This window comes from Phalacrocorax carbo, chromosome 2 (genome assembly GCF_963921805.1).
Source record: "Phalacrocorax carbo chromosome 2, bPhaCar2.1, whole genome shotgun sequence".
Classification (NCBI taxonomy): Eukaryota; Metazoa; Chordata; class Aves; order Suliformes; family Phalacrocoracidae; genus Phalacrocorax; species Phalacrocorax carbo.
In genome coordinates, this window is record NC_087514.1 from 8,425,048 (window position 1) to 8,444,541 (window position 19,494).

Below are 19,494 nucleotides of genomic sequence, written 5' to 3' on the forward strand. Positions count from 1 at the left end.
TAGTGAGGCTTGGTGACTCAAGGACCAGAGAATGTTCTTTCAATGCCAAGGTAAGGATGAATATTACTCATGTCCTAAAAAGAGCACAATCCCTTCCTTTCACAGGGGGCAAATGTCTGAGCATGCACGTCCTTCCATCTTTATTGCGCATTTACTGCTTCGTGTCTTCTCTGGGTGCTGCCAGCCCTCTGCTTTCCTGACCTGAGCGTGCTGAGGGGCTGGCACAGAGGTGCTGTGGTACCAGTGCCCTTCTTCGGCTCCTTCTGCTCCCAACGCTCACGCTTCCATTTGTAAAGACCCTCGTGTTTCTGTCAGAAAGCTCCACGCTCCCACCCCGCTGGGTCCTTGACTGCAGCTTCCCGTAGGTCCCGGTGAGCTGAGTGACAGGGACCCACCTTCCTCCTGGCCACAGGGATGCACTTTGTTCTCTGTCGTCTTTTATATCTGATGCAAGGGCGTTTGCTCAAGTGAGCTCCTATATGTGATGGATGTTTCTGTCCAGGCTAAAAGACTCTTCCAAGAATAAAGTATGGGGAAAATCTGTGAGGCCGGCTGTTAGGCTAAAGCTCCTCATTATTTCAGCATCTGGCAGAGAAGGCTAGAAAATAAAAGCGGAAAATTGCAGACGTGAGCCCCCACCGCTTTCTGAGACGGGGTGGAGGCGAGAGGCTGCTTCCACCAGGGCAGGAGGATCACCATGTTGCCCTTGGGGCTGGTAGGGTAACTGGTAACTGGTGAGGCACTAGTAACATCACAGTGAGCAGGGCAGAAGTGGTCAGATGCCCCAGCGAGGGCAGGGGCGGTTCCGTCTGAGAGCTGTGGTGCACCAGGTCTGGGGGTCAGGACTTGATCATGTGAATCATCGCATAGTTATTTTCTAGGTTAAAAACTGTTTTGTTGGACTAAGAAAGATACAGGCTTTGTGGCCTTCTGCCTGTGGCTGGCTTTTACTCATCACAGTGAGATATAAGCATGGATGTTTAAAAAATATTTTCATAGGCTATTTCTTCATGAATATGTATGCATTATTTCTCTTACAACAGGAAATTATTTAGGTTTATTACTGTAATTAATACTGAAATGAATTCTTGTTTTCACAGTTTTTACTCTTTACACTTAATTGAGTACATCTGCAGTGTGTCAAAAAAAAAAATGCTGTTAATGTTTAGGAAGGATAATGAGATTCCTACAGTCATTTGTACTGAAATTAACTACAGCAACAGACATTATGGAATTAAACACTAAAGTCATTAATATTGAATACATGCAGCATTTATGATGATTTAAGAGCGAATGCGATAAAACTGGTATTCAGTGATTGTTAATGTAGAAGTAAAACACAAAAACTTGAGGCAGAAGTGGGTGTTCATGAGTATTCCAGTGGCACTAGTTATGCCATGTCGCTGAAGTACCTGTCTTCAGGCTTCTATTGAAAAAAAAAAAGTGAATAGTACCGAATTCATAACTTGGGAGCTGGATCAAAAGATTATGTGATTCACCAAGCTACTGATGCAAGTTGGTATACTGCTTTCCAAGGCAAATATAAGACTTTTTGAAAACAAACTTATAAAATTCACGGTCTTAGGCACGAGGCTAAATATTCTCTGAACAAGTCATCAATGTTTGCTTATGGGTTTATAAATATGGTGGGAATTGTATTTTCCTCTGAGCTTGTCCAATTATCTTGTAAATATGCAGATGTACCAGGTTCATCACGACGTTTTCTATCATCGGTGATAAATGAAAACGACTTTAGCAGGGCAGGGCTGTGTCAGTGCGAACAGTCGCAGACCCACCCTCCTCAGGGTCCCGGCGCGGGAAAGGACTGCTCCCGGCCGGGGCACGGAGAGCTCACCCCAGCGGGACGAGCCTGGGGCCAGCGGCGCCCAGGCCGGTGACTGGACGGCTCTCGCCCGCCTCCATGCACCGAAGCACCGACCCGCGGGCTCCCAGCCCCGAACACCCGGCCCGAGGCGGTCCCGCGGCGCCGTGAGGGGAAGGACGCGAACACCGCAACTGCGCAGGCGCCGCCCAACGGCCGCGGCTCAGCCGTTGGGCGGTGCGTGCGCCCCCCCCCGCCCTCGCGCCCCGCCCCCTCCCTGCCCTCGCGCTCTCTGTGCGACGCCGCTGAGGAAGAAGCCGCCGTGTCGGACGCGGCAGATTCGCCATAACGCGCCGCCCGGCCTGTCTCGCCCCGCCGCCCCCGCCCGTTAAAGTAATATTTTGCTCGCCAAAGGGGGAGGCGCGCGGGGCCCCGGCGCGGCCACCTGAGCCCGGCCCGCCGCCGCAGGAGTGGTTTTTTTTTTGTTTTTCCCTTTCCTCCCCCTCCCCTTTTCCAGCCAGGCCGCGCCGCCTGGCTTCCTGCCGCCACCTCCCGCCCCACCGACCCGCCCCGTGCCGCCCCGTCCCGTCCCGCCGCGGTCATGGAGGCTGCGGCTGCAGGTGAGCGGGGCGGCGCGGGACCGGCCGAGGGCGGCGGGCCTGGAGGGCGGGGGAGCGCGCACGGATCCGCTTACGGCGGGTCCGGCGCGCCCGGGCTGGTGGGAGAAAAGTAGTTCCGGCAGGTCCCTTCCTTCCCGCTCCATCCGCAAGGGAAGTAGTCCCCGGCAGGCGGGCCGGCCGCCGCGACCCCGGCCTCGCCATCACGGCGTCGTCGCTGGCGGGCGCGGGGGGCGGTGAGGGCATGCCCGCCAGGCGCGCCGGACGTCTGCCGGGGCTTAGGCCGCCCCCGGCGGGGCTGAGGAGGGCCGGAGTCGCCCCGCGCCTGAGGGGAGGCGGCGTGGCCGCCGCTGCGCGCGTTCCCCGCCGGGGAGGGCGCCGTGTCCCGCCGAGGGGTGCCCGGGGGGCGCCGGGGGCTGGGGCGGCCCCGGGGAGCCCGGACTGCTCGGGAGCGGGTCGGGGAGCGCTCGGGGGGGAGCAGCTGCCGGGCTGCCTGCTGTTCGTGTTCATGCAGTGCACATCTGGATTTAAAACGCTCGTGCTTTCCCTTGACAGCTTGTGTAAATAGTTTTAGCTTAAGAGCCTGAGTTGAGCTGCAGGAGGGAGATAAGTTAAAGTTAGATGCTTCCACTGCGCTGTCATCTCAGTCCTTACGTGCCTTATGTTGGCCTGGCTTTCACGGGGATTACACGCGTAAGTAAAGTTACACAGACGTGACAGCCACGGTAATATCGCGCGTGTGCTTTCGGCATGTCACAGTCCCCGCGTGTTCTTCGCAGTACGAGTTTGTGAAGCGATGTTGCAATAATTTAGAGCTAGTTAATTACCCTTCATACTCAGATTTGGCTTTTGGTTGTCGTTCCCAGAGATGACATTTCAATTTTTAAAATCCTAAATTATTTCTGGCTGTCCTATGGCGTGTTTACAGACAACGAGTTTACAGCTCAAACAGAATTTTATGCTAAAGAGGACAGCGCTATCAGGAGGAAGCTTGTATCTATCTAGCAGAATAACAGGTGCTGTGTTATTTAAGTACTATTGTAAAAGCATTCCAGGACTCCATCATATTTTCCGATCCAACTTTAGATAAGAAATTAATTCTCTTATTACTGTTACTACTACTGCCGCTAATAAATCCGTATTTATTCAAGCATATTTGTCTTAATAAAAAAATGTTCTGAGGGTAATTGAACCCAGAACTGCCACGAGTGTCCAGTATGTCCGATGTTGCATCTGGCTGTATCTGGCAGATACATTTCTCTTAAGTGTGCTTCCAGAAGTCAGGTTCAGAGCATTGCAGCCGGGGCACCCTGATGCCGATGGCTAATCACATAGTTCGTGCTTATTTGAGAGGTGCCCGGTGTTTTCAGTAACTGGTGGTGTGGCTTAGGCTTTACCACGCTGTCTGACGGTGTGTTTTAGTGGTCACTTCAACAGTGTTGCATTTAGCCACATGAGGGCGGTCTTACAACATGAAAAAAACCCAAAGTCTTACTCTAAGTGTATATATTAAGGCGCTGCGTTTTTTTATGATGGAAAGATACGGTTTTTTATATGTTTAATAACCTGATTATTCTAAACTGCTGTAGATAAATCAATTTTGCAGGTACTAGAACATCATTTTTCATCCAGTTCTGAATTTTGTGTGTTCTAGCCGAGATAAGCGTGTGTAGGCAGTGTCTTCTTTTGAAGAACTTCCAACTTTTTCCAGGAATGTTCGTAAAGCTGATGTGTGTAAAAGAAAAAAAATCCATATGCTTTTATTTGCTTTCATTAGCTAAATTTCAGTAGCTCTAAACTCAAGTTTCTATCAACAGACAAGTTAAATACAGTATGTTTAGTTATAATGAGAGTGTGAGGACGTGCTTCAGAGGAAGAAGAGGGAGAAGAGCCTTGTGCCCTTCTGTTGGGGCGTGAGGCAGGCTCTGGTTTCTGGTAATATCTTAGACAATCTGGAGCAAGTCAATGTAATCTGGGTACTTAGTCTTCCCGTAACTCAGGTTAACCATCTAAAATTGATCCAACCCATTGATGTAGCCTGTTATTAGTCTGTTTTGCTACCTCTGTATTGGAGATAGTGATGTCTTTATGTCAAATATAATGGAGATTTTTAGAGGTACTGTGTGATATTGGTGAAATGCTGTAATATTTGAATGCCGCAGTAACTGAGCTGTGTTAAAGTCTGTATTGTGTGCTGCTGTTGTGACTTAGAAGGAATGTAAGAAAGCATATATTATCTGGATCTTAATTTTGTGTCATCCTGACACATTGTGTCTCTAACAGTGACTCATGGTGGGTGTCTAAATAGAGAAGTGCAAGACCAGGGCAAGCACACAGTAGTATTTGTCCAGAATATGCTCTTAGGCCTTCTTACGGGCTTGCTGAGCCCCAGATAGTGTCTTCCCACTCATGAGTTCTTGATGGACTTCCCTTCCAAGAATTTTAACTCCAAGTGGATGTGTTCCCATCTTACAGTTATATGAAGAACTGCCTCCTTCCATGTTCTTAGCTTCTTCCAGTGTGGGGAGAGATCAACTGAAAAGAGCAGGCAGTGGTTTCAGAGGGATCATTGCGGGTCAACTCCTCCATGACACGCACGATTTCATAGTTCTTCATCTTACACTTTGCCTTTACTCCACCCCCCAGCTCCATCCTTCCCAGGCAGAAAAATTCAGATGTATTTAACTGCTTCTTGTATGGACCTGTGCCATGTTGTTGATTGTCCTTATCGTTGTATCTTTTAAGGATTGTTTTTTAATTATTAATATTACTTTAGTTTTTTAGTTTTTCAAGTAGAGGAACAATATCCAAAGATGGAAGCCCAGTATGGACTTTCGCAGCAGTAATCTTTTCTGGTTTTTATACATCTATGTGTTATAGGACCATTTTTTTTTATAGGACTCTCTATAATATCTGTAAGGTTTTGGTTTTGAGTAGTGCAGTTTAGCTTTGTTTTCGGGCTGTTTTTAAAGTGTTTGCCAGAATTGAGAGATCTCTCACAGAAAACCTCTCCAAACCCTTACAGAGCAGCAGCAAATTGAAAAGCTTCTTTTGCTACAGGCTCACCTTCTTTGATGGGCCTCTCCATACACAGATTACTTTTTACTACAGGCTCTCACGCCTGTTACTGTTGAGGTGTTTTTAAAAAAATGCTATGTTCTGCTTTTTATTTTTCAAGTTGATAAAATTGTCCTCAGTGACCCACCTTGGTGTGTTTTTACATTTGTCACAATTTCCAATCTTTTTTGTGTTCCTTGTTTGACAAAACTTTAACTTTTATACAGATCGTTTCTTCTACTAAAGCTTCCTTTCATTGCTATTTAGCTGTGCTAGGTTTTTTTCTTCCCCTTTCTAGAATCTTCCTTGATCATTAGCGTCAAATATGATGCTTTTACACAGCCTCCATGCTGCTTTCAGGGATTTAACTCCTCTTGAAACCTTTTTAGTCCTTTTTGTGTTTGGTTTTTTTTTTTTTTTTGTTAAGGATGCTTTTTGTCTTTATATAGTTCACATTGTTGAAGTTACACACAAACGTGTGGCTCTTATCACTCTTTTAAAGGATTTTTGAGTGCTGCTTTAATCACAGAATGTGTAATTTTGATTGTGGTCCTGTGTTTTACTTCTGATAATGTCAAGAACTGTTTCTCCTCATGTGGTTTCCCTGACTGCTTGCTGGGTGAAGCAGTCACTAATGGTGTCTAAACATTAAATCTTGGCATCATCCTGTCCTGACCTGACATTTCCCAATTTGCATACGGGTAATTGAAGCCTACAGTTGTTGTTTGTCTTTGTAACCTCTTTTGTGCCCTTCAGTGTGTCACAGTCATTCTTACCTGTGGTCAGACTATTGCTAACGTGGTCCTAACACTGTACTTTTCTGTACAATGTGAGTATTTCACTCCTCACTCCTCAGGGATTCTGTTACTTGCTAAAAAAGCCTGTTAATCAGATTTGACCCTAAGCTGCTTCTAACAGATGGCATTGCTCCACAAACAATGCATCCTACTTTCTGTCCTCAATATTTTGAGGTGGCACTGTCCCACTGTCATTACAACCATATTTCTCAGAAAATTGTTCGAATGCATGTCTGTTAATAATCCTTGTCTACAGCTAGGCGTTCTGGTTTTGACACCTTATTAGGCTTCTTGCATTATTGTAGTAATATGTAGATTTATCTTTTTAAAAGCAACTCAAAGAAATGGAAAACAAACCCAACAATTTGTTTCAACTCTTCTTTGTTGTTTCCTGTTAGAATTGTACTAACTTCAGTGTCATCCTTCATTTGAAAATAGTCTTCATGATTTTATACTGCAATATGAATCACCTTGCTCTTTGTGACCTTTTGCACTTGTCACCTATCCTTCAGTCCTTAATTTAAAAACATTTTGATAATCTCTTAATTTTGGGGTTGGATGAAGCCTGTTGCTCCTCTGTATTTTTTTTCAACCTGTAATGTTCCCTTAGGTATACACGAAACTATTAGCTTAATTCTGCTCACACCAGCACCGGCATGCATTCATGTCCCAAGCACCTCAGCTAGTGGTTTTTTTCCCCCTGCTTTTGTTTTCCCTGTCCTAGTATATTTTTATTGTATAGATTTTTAAATGCAGTTTATTTCTTAATCAGAAACATTCACAAACTTCAGTGTAATTTAATCTTATATACTGTGAACCTTTCTGAGGTGTCCAAGAGCATCTATAGATGTAGTTTACCTTGTAAACTAAACTTGTGGCTTTGTTAGAAAAAATGTTGAATGTATATGATTAGGTTTTCCATAAAACCATATTAAGTGGTATTGATTTTAGTATCGTCTTTTAGTTTTTGCAGGAGTGCATCTTATATCAACATTGACATAACTTACTTTATTACTGTTAAATAAAAAAATGGTTGTGACATTTAACTAACGATAATTAAATCGTCCTGATCTCAAATTCAGATGAAGGAGGCACTAAAATAGCTTTCTAGAGTCTCTGGCCTGCTGCGTTTAGTACAGTTGATTTGTTAGTTCTGAACATGGGATGCTTGTGATGCAGCTGCCTCAGTGGTAGCAAATAGCGGCAGGTTTTACACACATTTTTCTTTTTAACACTTAATGAGGATAATGTGTTTGATTTGGAGATATGCCATAATCCTGCATATTAATTTATTAATGAATCAAAATACAAAAAATAGCAAGAAACAAATACTGATTTATTTAAATTTTTTTATTCTGCCGAATAAAGAGAAATAAAATCAGTTTGTACCAGTGTCTTTACTAAAATAACTCAAATGTTATAAAGTCAAAGAAGAGGCCTAGGGAATAAACCTATGCCTAAATATAGCCTCCTGAGGTTAAAGTGTGTGTAATGAAAACTTACACACACTTAAAGATCCTTTTTTGTAAAATAGAAAAATGCAGCTGGCAGTTATTTACACTTTAATGAAATGATTAAATAGTACTGATTACTTGAAGGTATTAAAAATGCATAATTGTACATTTCACAGTATCTTTAAAAATGTTTTCTTTTTTAAACAGATTAAAGTACATTTTAAGTAAAAATCCCAACAAAAACAAAGTGTCCCTCCAGTGAAGCAATAAAAATCAGAGATACTTTATAACATGTTTTTGAAAATTTCCTATATTTGAAGTAGCATTGAAAATGAAAAAGCCTGTAACATGCCCAGAGGAATAAGATCTGATGTCTAAGAAAAATATTTTTAATGCTTTTGACATTAGTGTAGGATATCATAATTCATTCTACTGTGTGTGCCAGTTCTTTCATGTTCAGTTCAAACCATTTTTGCTGAGAAATAATACTGCTTGTATGAAACACCAATTGCTGGCTTTTTACATGTTGCTCTCATATTAACTGTTATCGCATTGTTTCAATACTTCTACCTAAAAAAGCTTCCAAGGAAAAGTCTTGTTTTATTGTTCTTAGACACTTCAATATCTCACACACTCAGCACCTGTGTATGAAGAGTTCTTTAGTTTTATTGGAAGAAATGTGCCCACTTTTTATTGCCCTTGAGACTTGAACAGAAACCCGTGTATTTTCTCAGTAATTCTCATGTTAGCATATTATTACATTGTTTGGCATTATAATGGAAAATTTAACTCCACTGAATAAAGACAGCTTGTAGTTAATCGAGCAGTGATCTAGTAATTGCAGATTTCCAGATAACATAGTGCAGGCGGAGAGCAGTGGCAAGACAGTGAGGAACTCGGGTACTGAAGCAACATAAATACATATATATATTTTTTTAAATAAGCTTATTGAACAGCAATGCAGTGCTATGCTCTGCTGGTACAAACAATTTGTTTCTGATTGAATTCTACCATTTGTGTTAGCTAGTTCTAGGCCTTGTTAAAGTGTTAGGTACTGGGAGTTCGTATAAGAATAACTAATTATCTTAGGAATATTTTGAAATTAGTGCTGGATTTTAGGCAGTTATCTCTGAATGTAGTCCAGTGCTGAGACATATTTAGGTGGGACTGTAGGATTTGTTTTTCCTTTGTCTTTGAGCATAGCTGTTTTTATAGGTGCGATCTTGGAGATTTGAAAGTAGCATACCTTAAGGAAGTAAAACTTGTTGGAGAAAGATCAGAAAGAGCATTCTGAGGGGTATCCTGGGGGGAGTCTGTGTGGTGGGCTGATGGACATGGCTGCTGCCTTTCCTCTTGCAGTTTCAGCCAGCAGCAAAGCTGAGCATGAATCCCTGAGACGCTCTGTACACACCACACGCACGAGACACCAGCATGGGAGGTCCTGCCTTCAGCAGCACCTTCATATAGGACTCTCATAAAATATGAGTAGAGACAGCCAAGCCCTCCTAAAGAGAGGTAGAGATAGAGAGTCACTGATGAAGGCACACTGCAGCACTCTAGGCTCACAAGTGGAGGCACATTCATGGGTCCCCCAGGTACCGCACGGCCCCTCTGTCCATCTGATAGGACACCACACCCACGCGCCAGGTTTGGGGAAGATGCAGATACTTGGTCCCCCTGCGTAGCAGCTGGCACCAGGCACACAGTCTGTGACCTGCGGTCCCAGTCCAGCTGCTGAGCCCCTTACTCTCTTCACTCACCCCCGTTCCCCGGGAGCTGCGCCTGGGACACGCGGTGGTCCCATTCCGGTGGCTGGAGGTGGGGATGGTGAAGGGGGACTGTGGTCAGCTGGGACCACTTTGTCTTGGCTGCTCCTTCCTCCTCATACTCTTCCCCTGCTCCAGCGTGGGGTCCCTCCCACAGGAGACAGTCCTTGACAAACTGCTCCAATGTGGGTCCCTTCCATGGGGTGCAGTCCTTCAGGAATAGACTGACCTGGTGTGGGTCCCCCATGGGGTCACAAGTCCTGCCAGCAAACCTGTTCCAGCGTGGGTTCCTCTCTCCACGGGTTGCAGCTCTTATCAGGAGCTTGCTTCTGCATGGGCTCCCCTCTGTGTGTTGCAGCCTCCTTCAGGCACATCCATCTGCTTGGGCTTGGGCTCGGGCTCCTCCATGTGCTGCAGGTGGATATCTGCTGCACCATGTACCTCCATGGGCTGCAGGGGGCCAACCTGCCTCACCATGGTCTTCACCACGGGCTGCAGGGGAATCTCTGCTCTTGCACCTGGAGCACCTCCTCCTGCTCCTCCTTCACTGACCTTGGTGTCACAGAATCCCAGAACGGGTTAGAGTTGGAAGGGACCTCTGGAGATCATCCTGTCCAACCCCCCTGCTTGAGCAGGCACACCCAGAGCAGGGGGTACAGGAATGCATCCAGGTGGGCTTTGAATGTCTCCGGGGAAGGAGACTCCACAACCTCTCTGGGCAGCCTGTGCCACTGCTCTGTCACCACCTGGTGTCTGCAGGGCTGTTTCTCTCACATATTCTCATGCCTTTCTCCCATCTGCTGCACAATGTTTTTTATCCTTTCTTAAATACATTGTCACGGAGACACTACCAACATCTCTGATGGACTCAGCTTTGGGCAGTGGTGGGTCCATCTTGGAGCCAGATGGAACTGGCTCTGTCTGGCACAGGGGCAGCTCCTGGTGCCTTCTCAGACAAGCCACCCCTGCAGCCTCCCCTCCATTAGCAAAACCTTGTCATGGAAACCAAATACACATAGCCCCACAGATGGCTCCAGAAGTATTTCAAATCTTCCTGTTGCTCTTGTTTCCCTTTTCTTACCAGTTACACAGACCAGGTGGTCCTCTCAAAGCTGCGCCTGTAGTTTCTTGGTGTCCCATCTATTGGTAATGTAGACTTTTGGACCTTGGCATTGTCTGTTATCTCTTGTCTACCAGGTTTGTGTCTCTGTGTGTTATTGTTCATCATTTATCCAATTAATTTATTCACCTCCTTTGCATTGAAAATATCCTTGATCAGATAGCCTTAATGAAGCAGGCTCACCTTCCACATACCTTTATAAATGATAAGACTAAATCTTATTTGTTGTTTCATTTGTTGATGTTTTTCATCTCATTCTTGTCTCACGGTGTTCTGTTTCCTGGCTGTATATCTTGATGCACAACAGAAGATGGACTTTCATACAGTTGCTTTTAAGAGCTTTCATATAGAGTATGTAAAAAAAACCAAAACAACCTTTTAACCTAATACTTGAATTGGTAACAAATGCTGTGTGCTATGGCATGACTTACTCCAGAGTTGGAAAACCTTAGTGAAGAGTGAGCAGTCCTGTGGACCTGCACGTCAGGTGAAGCAATGGAGCTGCACCTTTCCCCATTAGCTCTTGGCGAGCTGCCCAGGGAACTGGAGCAGGGAGTTAAGTCACTCGCAACAAATTGGAAATGCAGCCGGGCTCTGGAGAAGGAGCCGGTGTTGTGGAACTGGCAGAAGGAGAATAGTCCCAAGGACGAGATTCTGAGCCAAAGGCATGTGTTTGTGTTTCTAATAATTCTAGCAAGTTATGTAAAGAAACTGATACTACCATAAGGCCTTTCTTTGCAAACCTTGATATGCTTGTAGACAGGATAGAAGCAAAGGGAGTTTAGGATCAAGCGTGCAAGGAACCACATCTGTGGCTAAGTACCTGGAGACCCTCTAGCTGTTGTGCTGGAGTAGACAATGGCAAATCAGTGGCTTAAATTGTGTCTTTACAGGAAGAAGTACTGCTGGAAAGAGACATGGTGGTTTTCTCTGTCGTGTAACTGGGTGTAAACCCTGGAAATAAAGATAAGCTTCTTACTAATCTGAGTCTCTGGCAGGATTCGGTAAGACAGCGTCGGTAGCCGTGCGGTATAATATGCCCAATGAAGACTGCAGTAGCTTTACTTCTGACGTGTCTAGATCTTGTGCAACCTGGAAGATATGTTTACCTTTAAGATTTTAAGTGAAGAACAAGCACTGTTGGATTCCTACAAGGTCTCAACAGAGAGCGGCAAAGTTCTTGTACCTGCAAGGAGAAGGGAGGTTGGAAACAGAAGTGCAAGTTAATGTGAGTAGTTATGTTGAAAGCTTGGAAGTGCATAGTAAGGAACAGGGAGAGAGAAGAGAGAGTCTGGTACAGAGCATGATGTAAGATATGCAGGAAACAGCAAGGGAAGGGTTAAAAATGCATAATAAGGGGGGAAGAATTGGAAACAAACACTAGTATAACTTAAGAGATAAAGGAGTTACTAAACTGAGAATAAAGATGATATTGCATATGCTGAAGATGGCAGGAAATATTTTACATTTAATATACTTTATTCTTTTTTTCACTTCCACCTTTAGCATTACTAATTGTCTGTAATACAATCACAAATAATAAAAAAAAGAAAAACCCCAACAGAAGTCATAGTCTAAGAATGACATGTAAGATTTTTAATTGCAGAAAGTTCTTGTTAAGGATTTGACGGTGATGAGGCAGCAAGGTTTATTTCAGGTGTGTTGTAGGTTTAGAAGGAAAAAAGTAGTTATTAATATTCTGAATTTTATTGCTATGTATTGTAGGAAGGTTGGCCAGGTGCATAAGTATGTGTACTATCAACTCCGTTATCCCACAGGCCAGTAGATATCCAGTGAATTTTTATTTTTGTTTTTAACTACAGTGATCTGGTTCCTATTAACAACTGCAGGACTTCAAAGACTGTCATGGAAATTTTTAACTATTGCCTGCATTGAAAAGTGTGGTGAAAAGTTTTGGGTGCATTAGAATGATTTATGGCATATAAATTCAGATTTGTCTCCTTGCTTTGTGTTTCTTGTGATAACAGTTATTTAAAAAATAAAACAAAACAATACCCAACCCCTAGCCTACCTTTTATGTAAAATTAAAGTTTTTGATTGATTCCTGGTGACGAGTGGTGGCCCTCAGGAGTCCGTACTGCAATCAGTGCTGTTTAACATTTTAATCAGTGACTTAGGCAACGGAATCATGTCTACCCTCAGCAAGTTTGCAGATGACACAAAGCTGAGCGGTGCAGTTGACACGCCAGAAGGACAAGCTGTCATCCAGAGAGCTGGAAAGGTAGGCCTGGAAGAACCTCATGATGTTCAACAAGGCCAAGTGCAAGGTCCTGCACCTGGGCTGGGGCAACTCCCAGTATCAAAACAGGCTGGGGGCTGAAGGGATTGAGAGCAGCCCTGTGGAGAAGGACTTGGGGTACTGGGGGATGAAAAGCTGGACATGAGCCAACAATGTGCACTCACAGCCCAGAAAGCCAACCATATCCTGGGCTGCACCAAAAGCAGCGCGGCCAGCAGGGCGAGGGAGGGGATTCTGCCCCTCTGCCCCGCTCTGGTGAGACCCCACCTGCAGGGCTGCGTCCAGCTCTGGAGCCCCCAGCACAGGAGGGACATGGACCTGTTGGAGCGGGTCCAGAGGAGGGCACAAAAATGGTCAGGGGGCTGGAGCACCTCTCCTACGAGGCCAGACTGAGAGAGTTGGGGTTGTTCATCCTGGAGAAGAGAAGTCTGCGGGGAGACCTTATTGTGGCTTTTTGGTACTTAAGAAGAGCTTATAAGAAATATGGGGACAAACTTTTTAATAAGGCCTGTTGTGACAAGACAATGGGTAATGGTTTTATAGTAAAGGAGGGTAGATTTAGACTCGATATAAGGAAGAAATTTTTTACTCTGAGGGTGGTGAGGCACTGGCACAGGTTGCCCAGAGAGGTGGTGGATGCCCCATCCCTGGAAACATTCAAGGCCAGTTTGGACGGGGCTCTGAGCAACCTGATCTAGTTGAAGGTGTCCCTGCTCACTGCAGGGGGGTTGGGCTAGATGACCTTCAAAGGTCCCTTCAATCCAAACCGTTCTATGATTAGTTAAAATTAACTCTGGACTAGGTTTTGTCATACAATAATTGAAAATATATATGACAGCAATATATTACCTGATTCCCTTAAATACTGTTAATTTCAGTGATTTTTCTAATATAAGTACTTCTTTCTCCCCCTTTCTGTCTTCCCTACTCCAACGTTAAAGTGAAACAGGACAGGTACTGTTTTATGCTTTTTGAAAGGGATTGGGAATAAGGGAGCCTACTTCCTAGTCTGCAATTTTCTCTTTGTTTTTAGTAACCCATTTGTTAATCTCCCCTTGCTGTAGACATGTTTTGTATAAAGAAAAAAAATTGGCCAATTAAGAAATACCCGAAGATCTTTGGAAGAATTAAAAATAAAAAGTTGAAATAGCTTCACTTATGTTATAGCTTAATTTGCCACTTCTCCATTTTAGAAGAAATAAATGGTATTATTTATTTCGATGTACGCTTAGAACAGTTTATATGGGCAAACTGAAGGTAATGAATTAACACAGAGCGTGTTTAGCAAATGGAAGGTTCCAAATTGGTTTTGGCTGAAATTCCTGTTGTTTGTTTACCTGCATACTTGATTACTGCTCCTTTCTTTCTCTGCATATTTAATTGCTGTCTAATTAATTGCTCTGTTGATTTCCTAAATAATTAATTATTCACTAATTAATCATTGATTCCCTGCATAGTTAATTAACTTATTGCTTATTTGATTTTTACACTTAATTGACTATAATTCATTGCTCTATTGCTACACCACCTAATTAGCAACTGGTTAATCAATTATCGTTTACTTACTCCTAAACTAGTTGTTGAGGCCCATGATCGCACTGTTTATTCTCTGCTTTGTGATCTCCATTTTCATTTTCTTTACGCAGTTTTGCTTTCACCTCTGAGCAAAGCACATGCATCGCCTGCATATTCTCTTGATGCTTTCTGCACCTTCGCTGACACTCACACAGTTCCCTGTCACCTGGTCTGTTCACTTCTGGTTTTGTTCCAGCTTTACTTCTGTTTGATGGTTTCCCATGGTTTTATCACTTTGTGTGAATCCTGAGTAGTTTTTGGAAAGACTTTGAACAAGGGTTTGTGTAATCAGGCACTTTTGGGGATTATTCTTGCTCTTCTGCCCGTCCAAGTCCTCACGGGGAGCAGTGAGAGATAAATGGTGTGTGAGCAACAATTACAGCTGTTGAAGGAGAAGACAGGCGACAGAAAACAGTGAGCCTGAACTTTTAGGGAAACCAACTAGCAGGTCAGAAAGCAGAAACAGTGGCAAATAGAAGCTCAAACCGGAAGTGTCAGCTAAATCCTGATGTTTCAATGTTCCGTGTTAGTTAAACCTTTGGGTAAATGCTCAGAGGTTTTGTAGTTTGAGTCTTAAATGTGTGTTTACATTTAGAGAGAACAGTTGTCATCTGCTGGGTCAATAACAGACTTCATTAATTTTTTTTTAAAATCAAACAATAATACTAACTAGAGCAGAACTAGTTCAAAGGAACTGATGCAAAGGAACATTTCATTATAAACATACTGCAATCAAAATAGACACGTGTGTGCTCAAGACAGCAGAATGCCTCAGAAGGAACCCTACCGAGCTTCTAAGAACAGGTTGAGCATATTACACATTTTGCATAGCTGCTCGTGTGTGTGCTATAGAGTATTTCAACCAGCAGGAACAGTATTGGAGTTGTTTTTCAGAGGTATTTTAAAATAGATGAAGGCATACTCTGCCTTTTATTTTTGAGGCAGTTGTATTATTTCTGAAGATGAGGATGCTTTTGTTACAGTTTCAGGTGCAAATAACTGTAAGAGCCAACTCTGCTGTTCTTAACATTCAGAACACCTTAAAGATAGATTTTTCTTGAGTGGGGTGAACCTTATTAGTGTGTCACAAAGGGAGGGGAATGGTGTTGAACAGGGGTAGTGATCTTCGCTTGGGATTGTTTTGAAAACAGGTCCCAAAATACAGCTTCCCTGTTCTCTTCCCCGCAGAGCCATCCCAAAGTTCACAAAGTATCGCTTAATTTCTTTGAATATATTTGTACTTGCCCGGCTAATCTGTGGTTTGGTTTGTACCTCAAATCATATTGGTTGTTCCAGGTTGATTTCAGTGAGCGTATGTCCCTCACATATGAGAGGAGCAATTGAAACCAGTCTCTGGTTCAGGTGTCTATATATGTAGCTGAAGAACAAGCGTGCTGTTAAAATGGGTTCCTGATTGTTGTTAGGTTTCATTGGACACTGAAGGGCACAGGGACCATTGAAAAATCAAACCATTAAAACAAATCACAGCAGCTTTAGAAAGCAAAGTCCTCTCCTTAAATCTTCCTCCTATTCCTGCCCATTTTTCTCCATGTAGATGGGTCAAGATGAGGCCTGATATTTTTTCTCAAATATTGGGATAAAAGAAGAAAAAACATTGTATTTGTACAGCTCTGAAGAGAATGGCTGGAAGAAGAAAGGAGGGTGATGTGATTGCATAGCTGTGACTGTCACGAGGCAACATTTTGTGTTCTACATCGCCTGAGATGTTTTGACCTTCCTCCCCACTCTCATTAGTGGCAGAGCCACATCTAAGGATAACGACCCCTGAAACCAAGCACATAACATTTTTAGCTCACAGTGTATGCTCATGGTAACATGCTATGGCAAAAATGACACATCAAAGCATACATTTATTTTAAAATATATTTATTTTCCAACAAACGTTACTGTAGTGAAGGAAAAGTTTCCTTTTATCTTTTATGGTATTTAATTCTTTCAGACCTTTGTTTCTAACACTTACACAGATCAATAGAGAATTAGGCTTCCTTAGGTGAGGTAAGTAGAGAGGTTAAGTACACGTAGGAAAGAACAGCGAGGTCCGCAAACAGAAATCAGTATTGGAGGCCCAGCTTCTCTGTATTTTAGAGCTAATTTGTGAAGGGTAAAATATTTTGCATTTATCCCAATGTGATACACATCAAACCTGCACAAAGACTTAGTGTTTTATATAATATTATCAGATGTTTGAAAAAAATATGAAATTGTAATGTTGTCTGAGGGTAGAAGGAAAAAAAAAGGTCTAAATCTATCCTGCTTCCTTTTGGGTCTTGTTACTACAAGGATCAGAGCCAGAAGAACCTTTTTGCCCTGTGAGGATCTGGGTAGAAGTTTAACCACTTCTTCAATTAATTCAATTAGGGATTTACTACAAATGTATTAATTTAATGGTGTAACAATCTTTATTTCAGGTCATTACTATCTGTTAAGTGTATTACATTAACTGACAGTTGCTGTGTTAACTAAACTGAAGTCTCGATAACCAGTGGCTACATGTAAAACTTGGGAATATTAACTCTTCTTTTTAAACTTATTTTTCAGGGATCAATTCCATCTTCATGTGCAAGCTTTGTAACTTATTTTCACCAAATCAATCAGAACTACTGTCTCATGTCTCTGAGAAACATACAGAAGAAGGGACCACCGCAGATGACATCATTATTCCGCTCCAACCTCTAACAGTACCCACAAACATAAACAAAGATGGAGAAGGTACATGAATAAAGTGAGAGGAATGTAATTTTCAAACAGTAATTCAGTTTTTTAATAAAACCTGTGGTATGATGATTCTGCATCGTGTATAGAGCGATTTACATAGCTTGTTTCTATAATGGTCATTGTACATTGCCAACCTGGATTTCATTCAGTGCAGGGTATATCGTAGAATCACAGAATGTCCTGAGTTGGAAGGGACCCACAAGGATCATCAAGTCCAACTACTGTCCCTGCACAAATTCACACCATGTCTCTGAGGGCCGTGTCCAAGTGCTTCCTGAATATCACCAGGCTGGTGCCGTGATGCCTCCCTGGGGAGCCTGTTCCAGGGCTCCACCACCCTCTGGGGGAAGAACCTTTTCCTAATGCCCAGCCTAACCCTCCCCTGGCCCATCTTCCTGCCATTCCCTCGGGTCCTGGCGTTGGTCACCAGAGAGAAGAGATCAGTGCCTGCCCCTCCTCCTCCCCTTGGGAGGAAGCTGCAGACCACGATGAGGTCTGCCCTCAGCCTCCTCTTCTCCAGGCTGATCAAACCAAGGGACTTTAGCTGCTCCTCATTTGGTTTCCCCTCTAAACCCTTCACCAACTTCATGGCCCTCCCCTGGACACTCTCCAGTAACTTTATACCCTTAACGTCCTGTGGCACCCAAACCTGCCCACAGCACTCGAGGTGAGGCCGCCCCAGCGCGGAGCAGAGCGGGACAATCCCCTCCCTCGCCCGGCTGCAGCGCAGGGCTTGATGCCCCCCAGGGCACGGCTGGCCCTCTTGGCTGCCAGGGCACACTGGTGGCTCATGTTCAACTTCCATCGACCAGAACCCCCAGGTCCCTCTGCAGAGCTGCTCTCCAGCCTCTTGCTCCCCCACCTGTCTGTACAGCCAGGGGTGTCGTGCCCCAGGTGCAAAATCTGGCACTTGCCCTGGTTAAACTCCATATGGCTGGTGATGGTCCAGCTCTCCAGTCTGTCCAGATCCCTCGGCAGGGCCTCTCTGCCCTTTAGAGCGTCATCAGCAAACTTAATTAGAATTCCTTCCAGTCCTGCATCCAGGTTATTAACAAAGAGATTAAAGAGTACTGGCCCCAAGATGGATCCCTGTGGAACCCCGCTAGTGACTGGCTGCCAGCCCCATGTAACCCTTACTGTGACCCTTTGAGCTCAACCCAAAGATTTTGCACTAGCTGTGGAGAGCAACCAGGACCCTGTGGATGGGGCTCTTGAGGCTTAGGAATGGTGGTGTGCTTTGAGTTGTCTAACTTGTTCCTTGTTGTGTCTCAGATTATATTAATAGTTCTATTTCAAAAAGGAAATGGCATGATTCATGATTTGTAACTGCTTTCATACTGGCACTAGTAAACAAAGCAATCTGGTAGCCAAAGGTTGAATTAGTTATACAGAACAATTTTACTCTGAAGTGGAAGAAGGTAACATTCATTCTATTTCTAACTAGTTAGAATTGCAATCCCTTGTAATATTAGTAATGGCTTCAAAATAATTCAGATTTCATAATTTTATCTTCTTTTAGACCCTTACTGAGCAATGGATTTATACTATTGGCAAACCTCTTATTTAACACAACTACTAGGGTTTTCTAATCATCATGATTTCTGGATTTTAAAAATTTTAAAAATTTTAAAACTTTAAAAACTCTTAATATCATGCTTAAAAGAGTATTTTAATCATTAACATTAGCATGTGATGTTTCTCAACTTATTTACCAGCAGTAATTCAACACTTATATTAACTTCAGCAACATAAAAAGATATTTCTAATAATAGCCATATAGTATTCAACATTGGTGCTGTCTTGGCAGGTGGTTGGTGAGGCAGAATTGCACCAGGTTATTAGTTCACACAATGCCTAAAATTAATAGCGCATCAGAAGAAGATAATAAATATCAGATCTATATCAAGCTTCAAAATGCCATTCTAATTTTATTTCAGTCGCACAGAATGAATTTCCCAGGCATGCAGAATGCATCTTCCTTTCTTAAATCTTTGTTCCTTTTAGCCCTTCATTAAACTGTATTTCTGAGCACAGTGAGACTAGTACTTTGTAACATATTCTCTTTAGTAGAAAGGCTCTTCTGTAAACGTCTTGCATTTGCATCAGGGACTGTCTGCACTTTCTGTGTTGTACGATAAGCATGCATTTGTACATTTATGAGACTAGTATGTAGTTACTGTTATGATCTGAAACAGCAGAAATTAGACATACACAGCTTTTAAGAAAATAACTTTGCAAGTCTGATTAAATAAAATACAACATTCATATGTTTTGTATTCATAAGTTACCT

General features: G+C 43.3%; 1 protein-coding gene across 5 annotated transcripts in view; it reads left to right on the forward strand.

The window, feature by feature from the left end:
• Positions 1 to 2,124: 2,124 nt before the first annotated feature.
• ZFAT (zinc finger and AT-hook domain containing) overlaps positions 2,125 to 19,494 on the forward strand; it is a 96,078-nt gene continuing 78,708 nt past the window's right edge. The window contains exons 1-3 of one of the 5 annotated variants that reach the window (XM_064442047.1): positions 2,125 to 2,215; positions 2,340 to 2,442; positions 17,028 to 17,198. In XM_064442047.1, coding sequence (XP_064298117.1) covers positions 2,424 to 2,442; positions 17,028 to 17,198 — 190 coding nt within the window. In that variant the 5' untranslated portion in view covers positions 2,125 to 2,215; positions 2,340 to 2,423. Of the gene's footprint in view, positions 2,443 to 2,582; positions 2,676 to 2,958; positions 3,133 to 11,307; positions 11,862 to 17,027; positions 17,199 to 19,494 lie in introns of those variants that run through there. The other 4 variants (XM_064442046.1, XM_064442050.1, XM_064442048.1 and 1 more) reach the window with 4 other exon arrangements.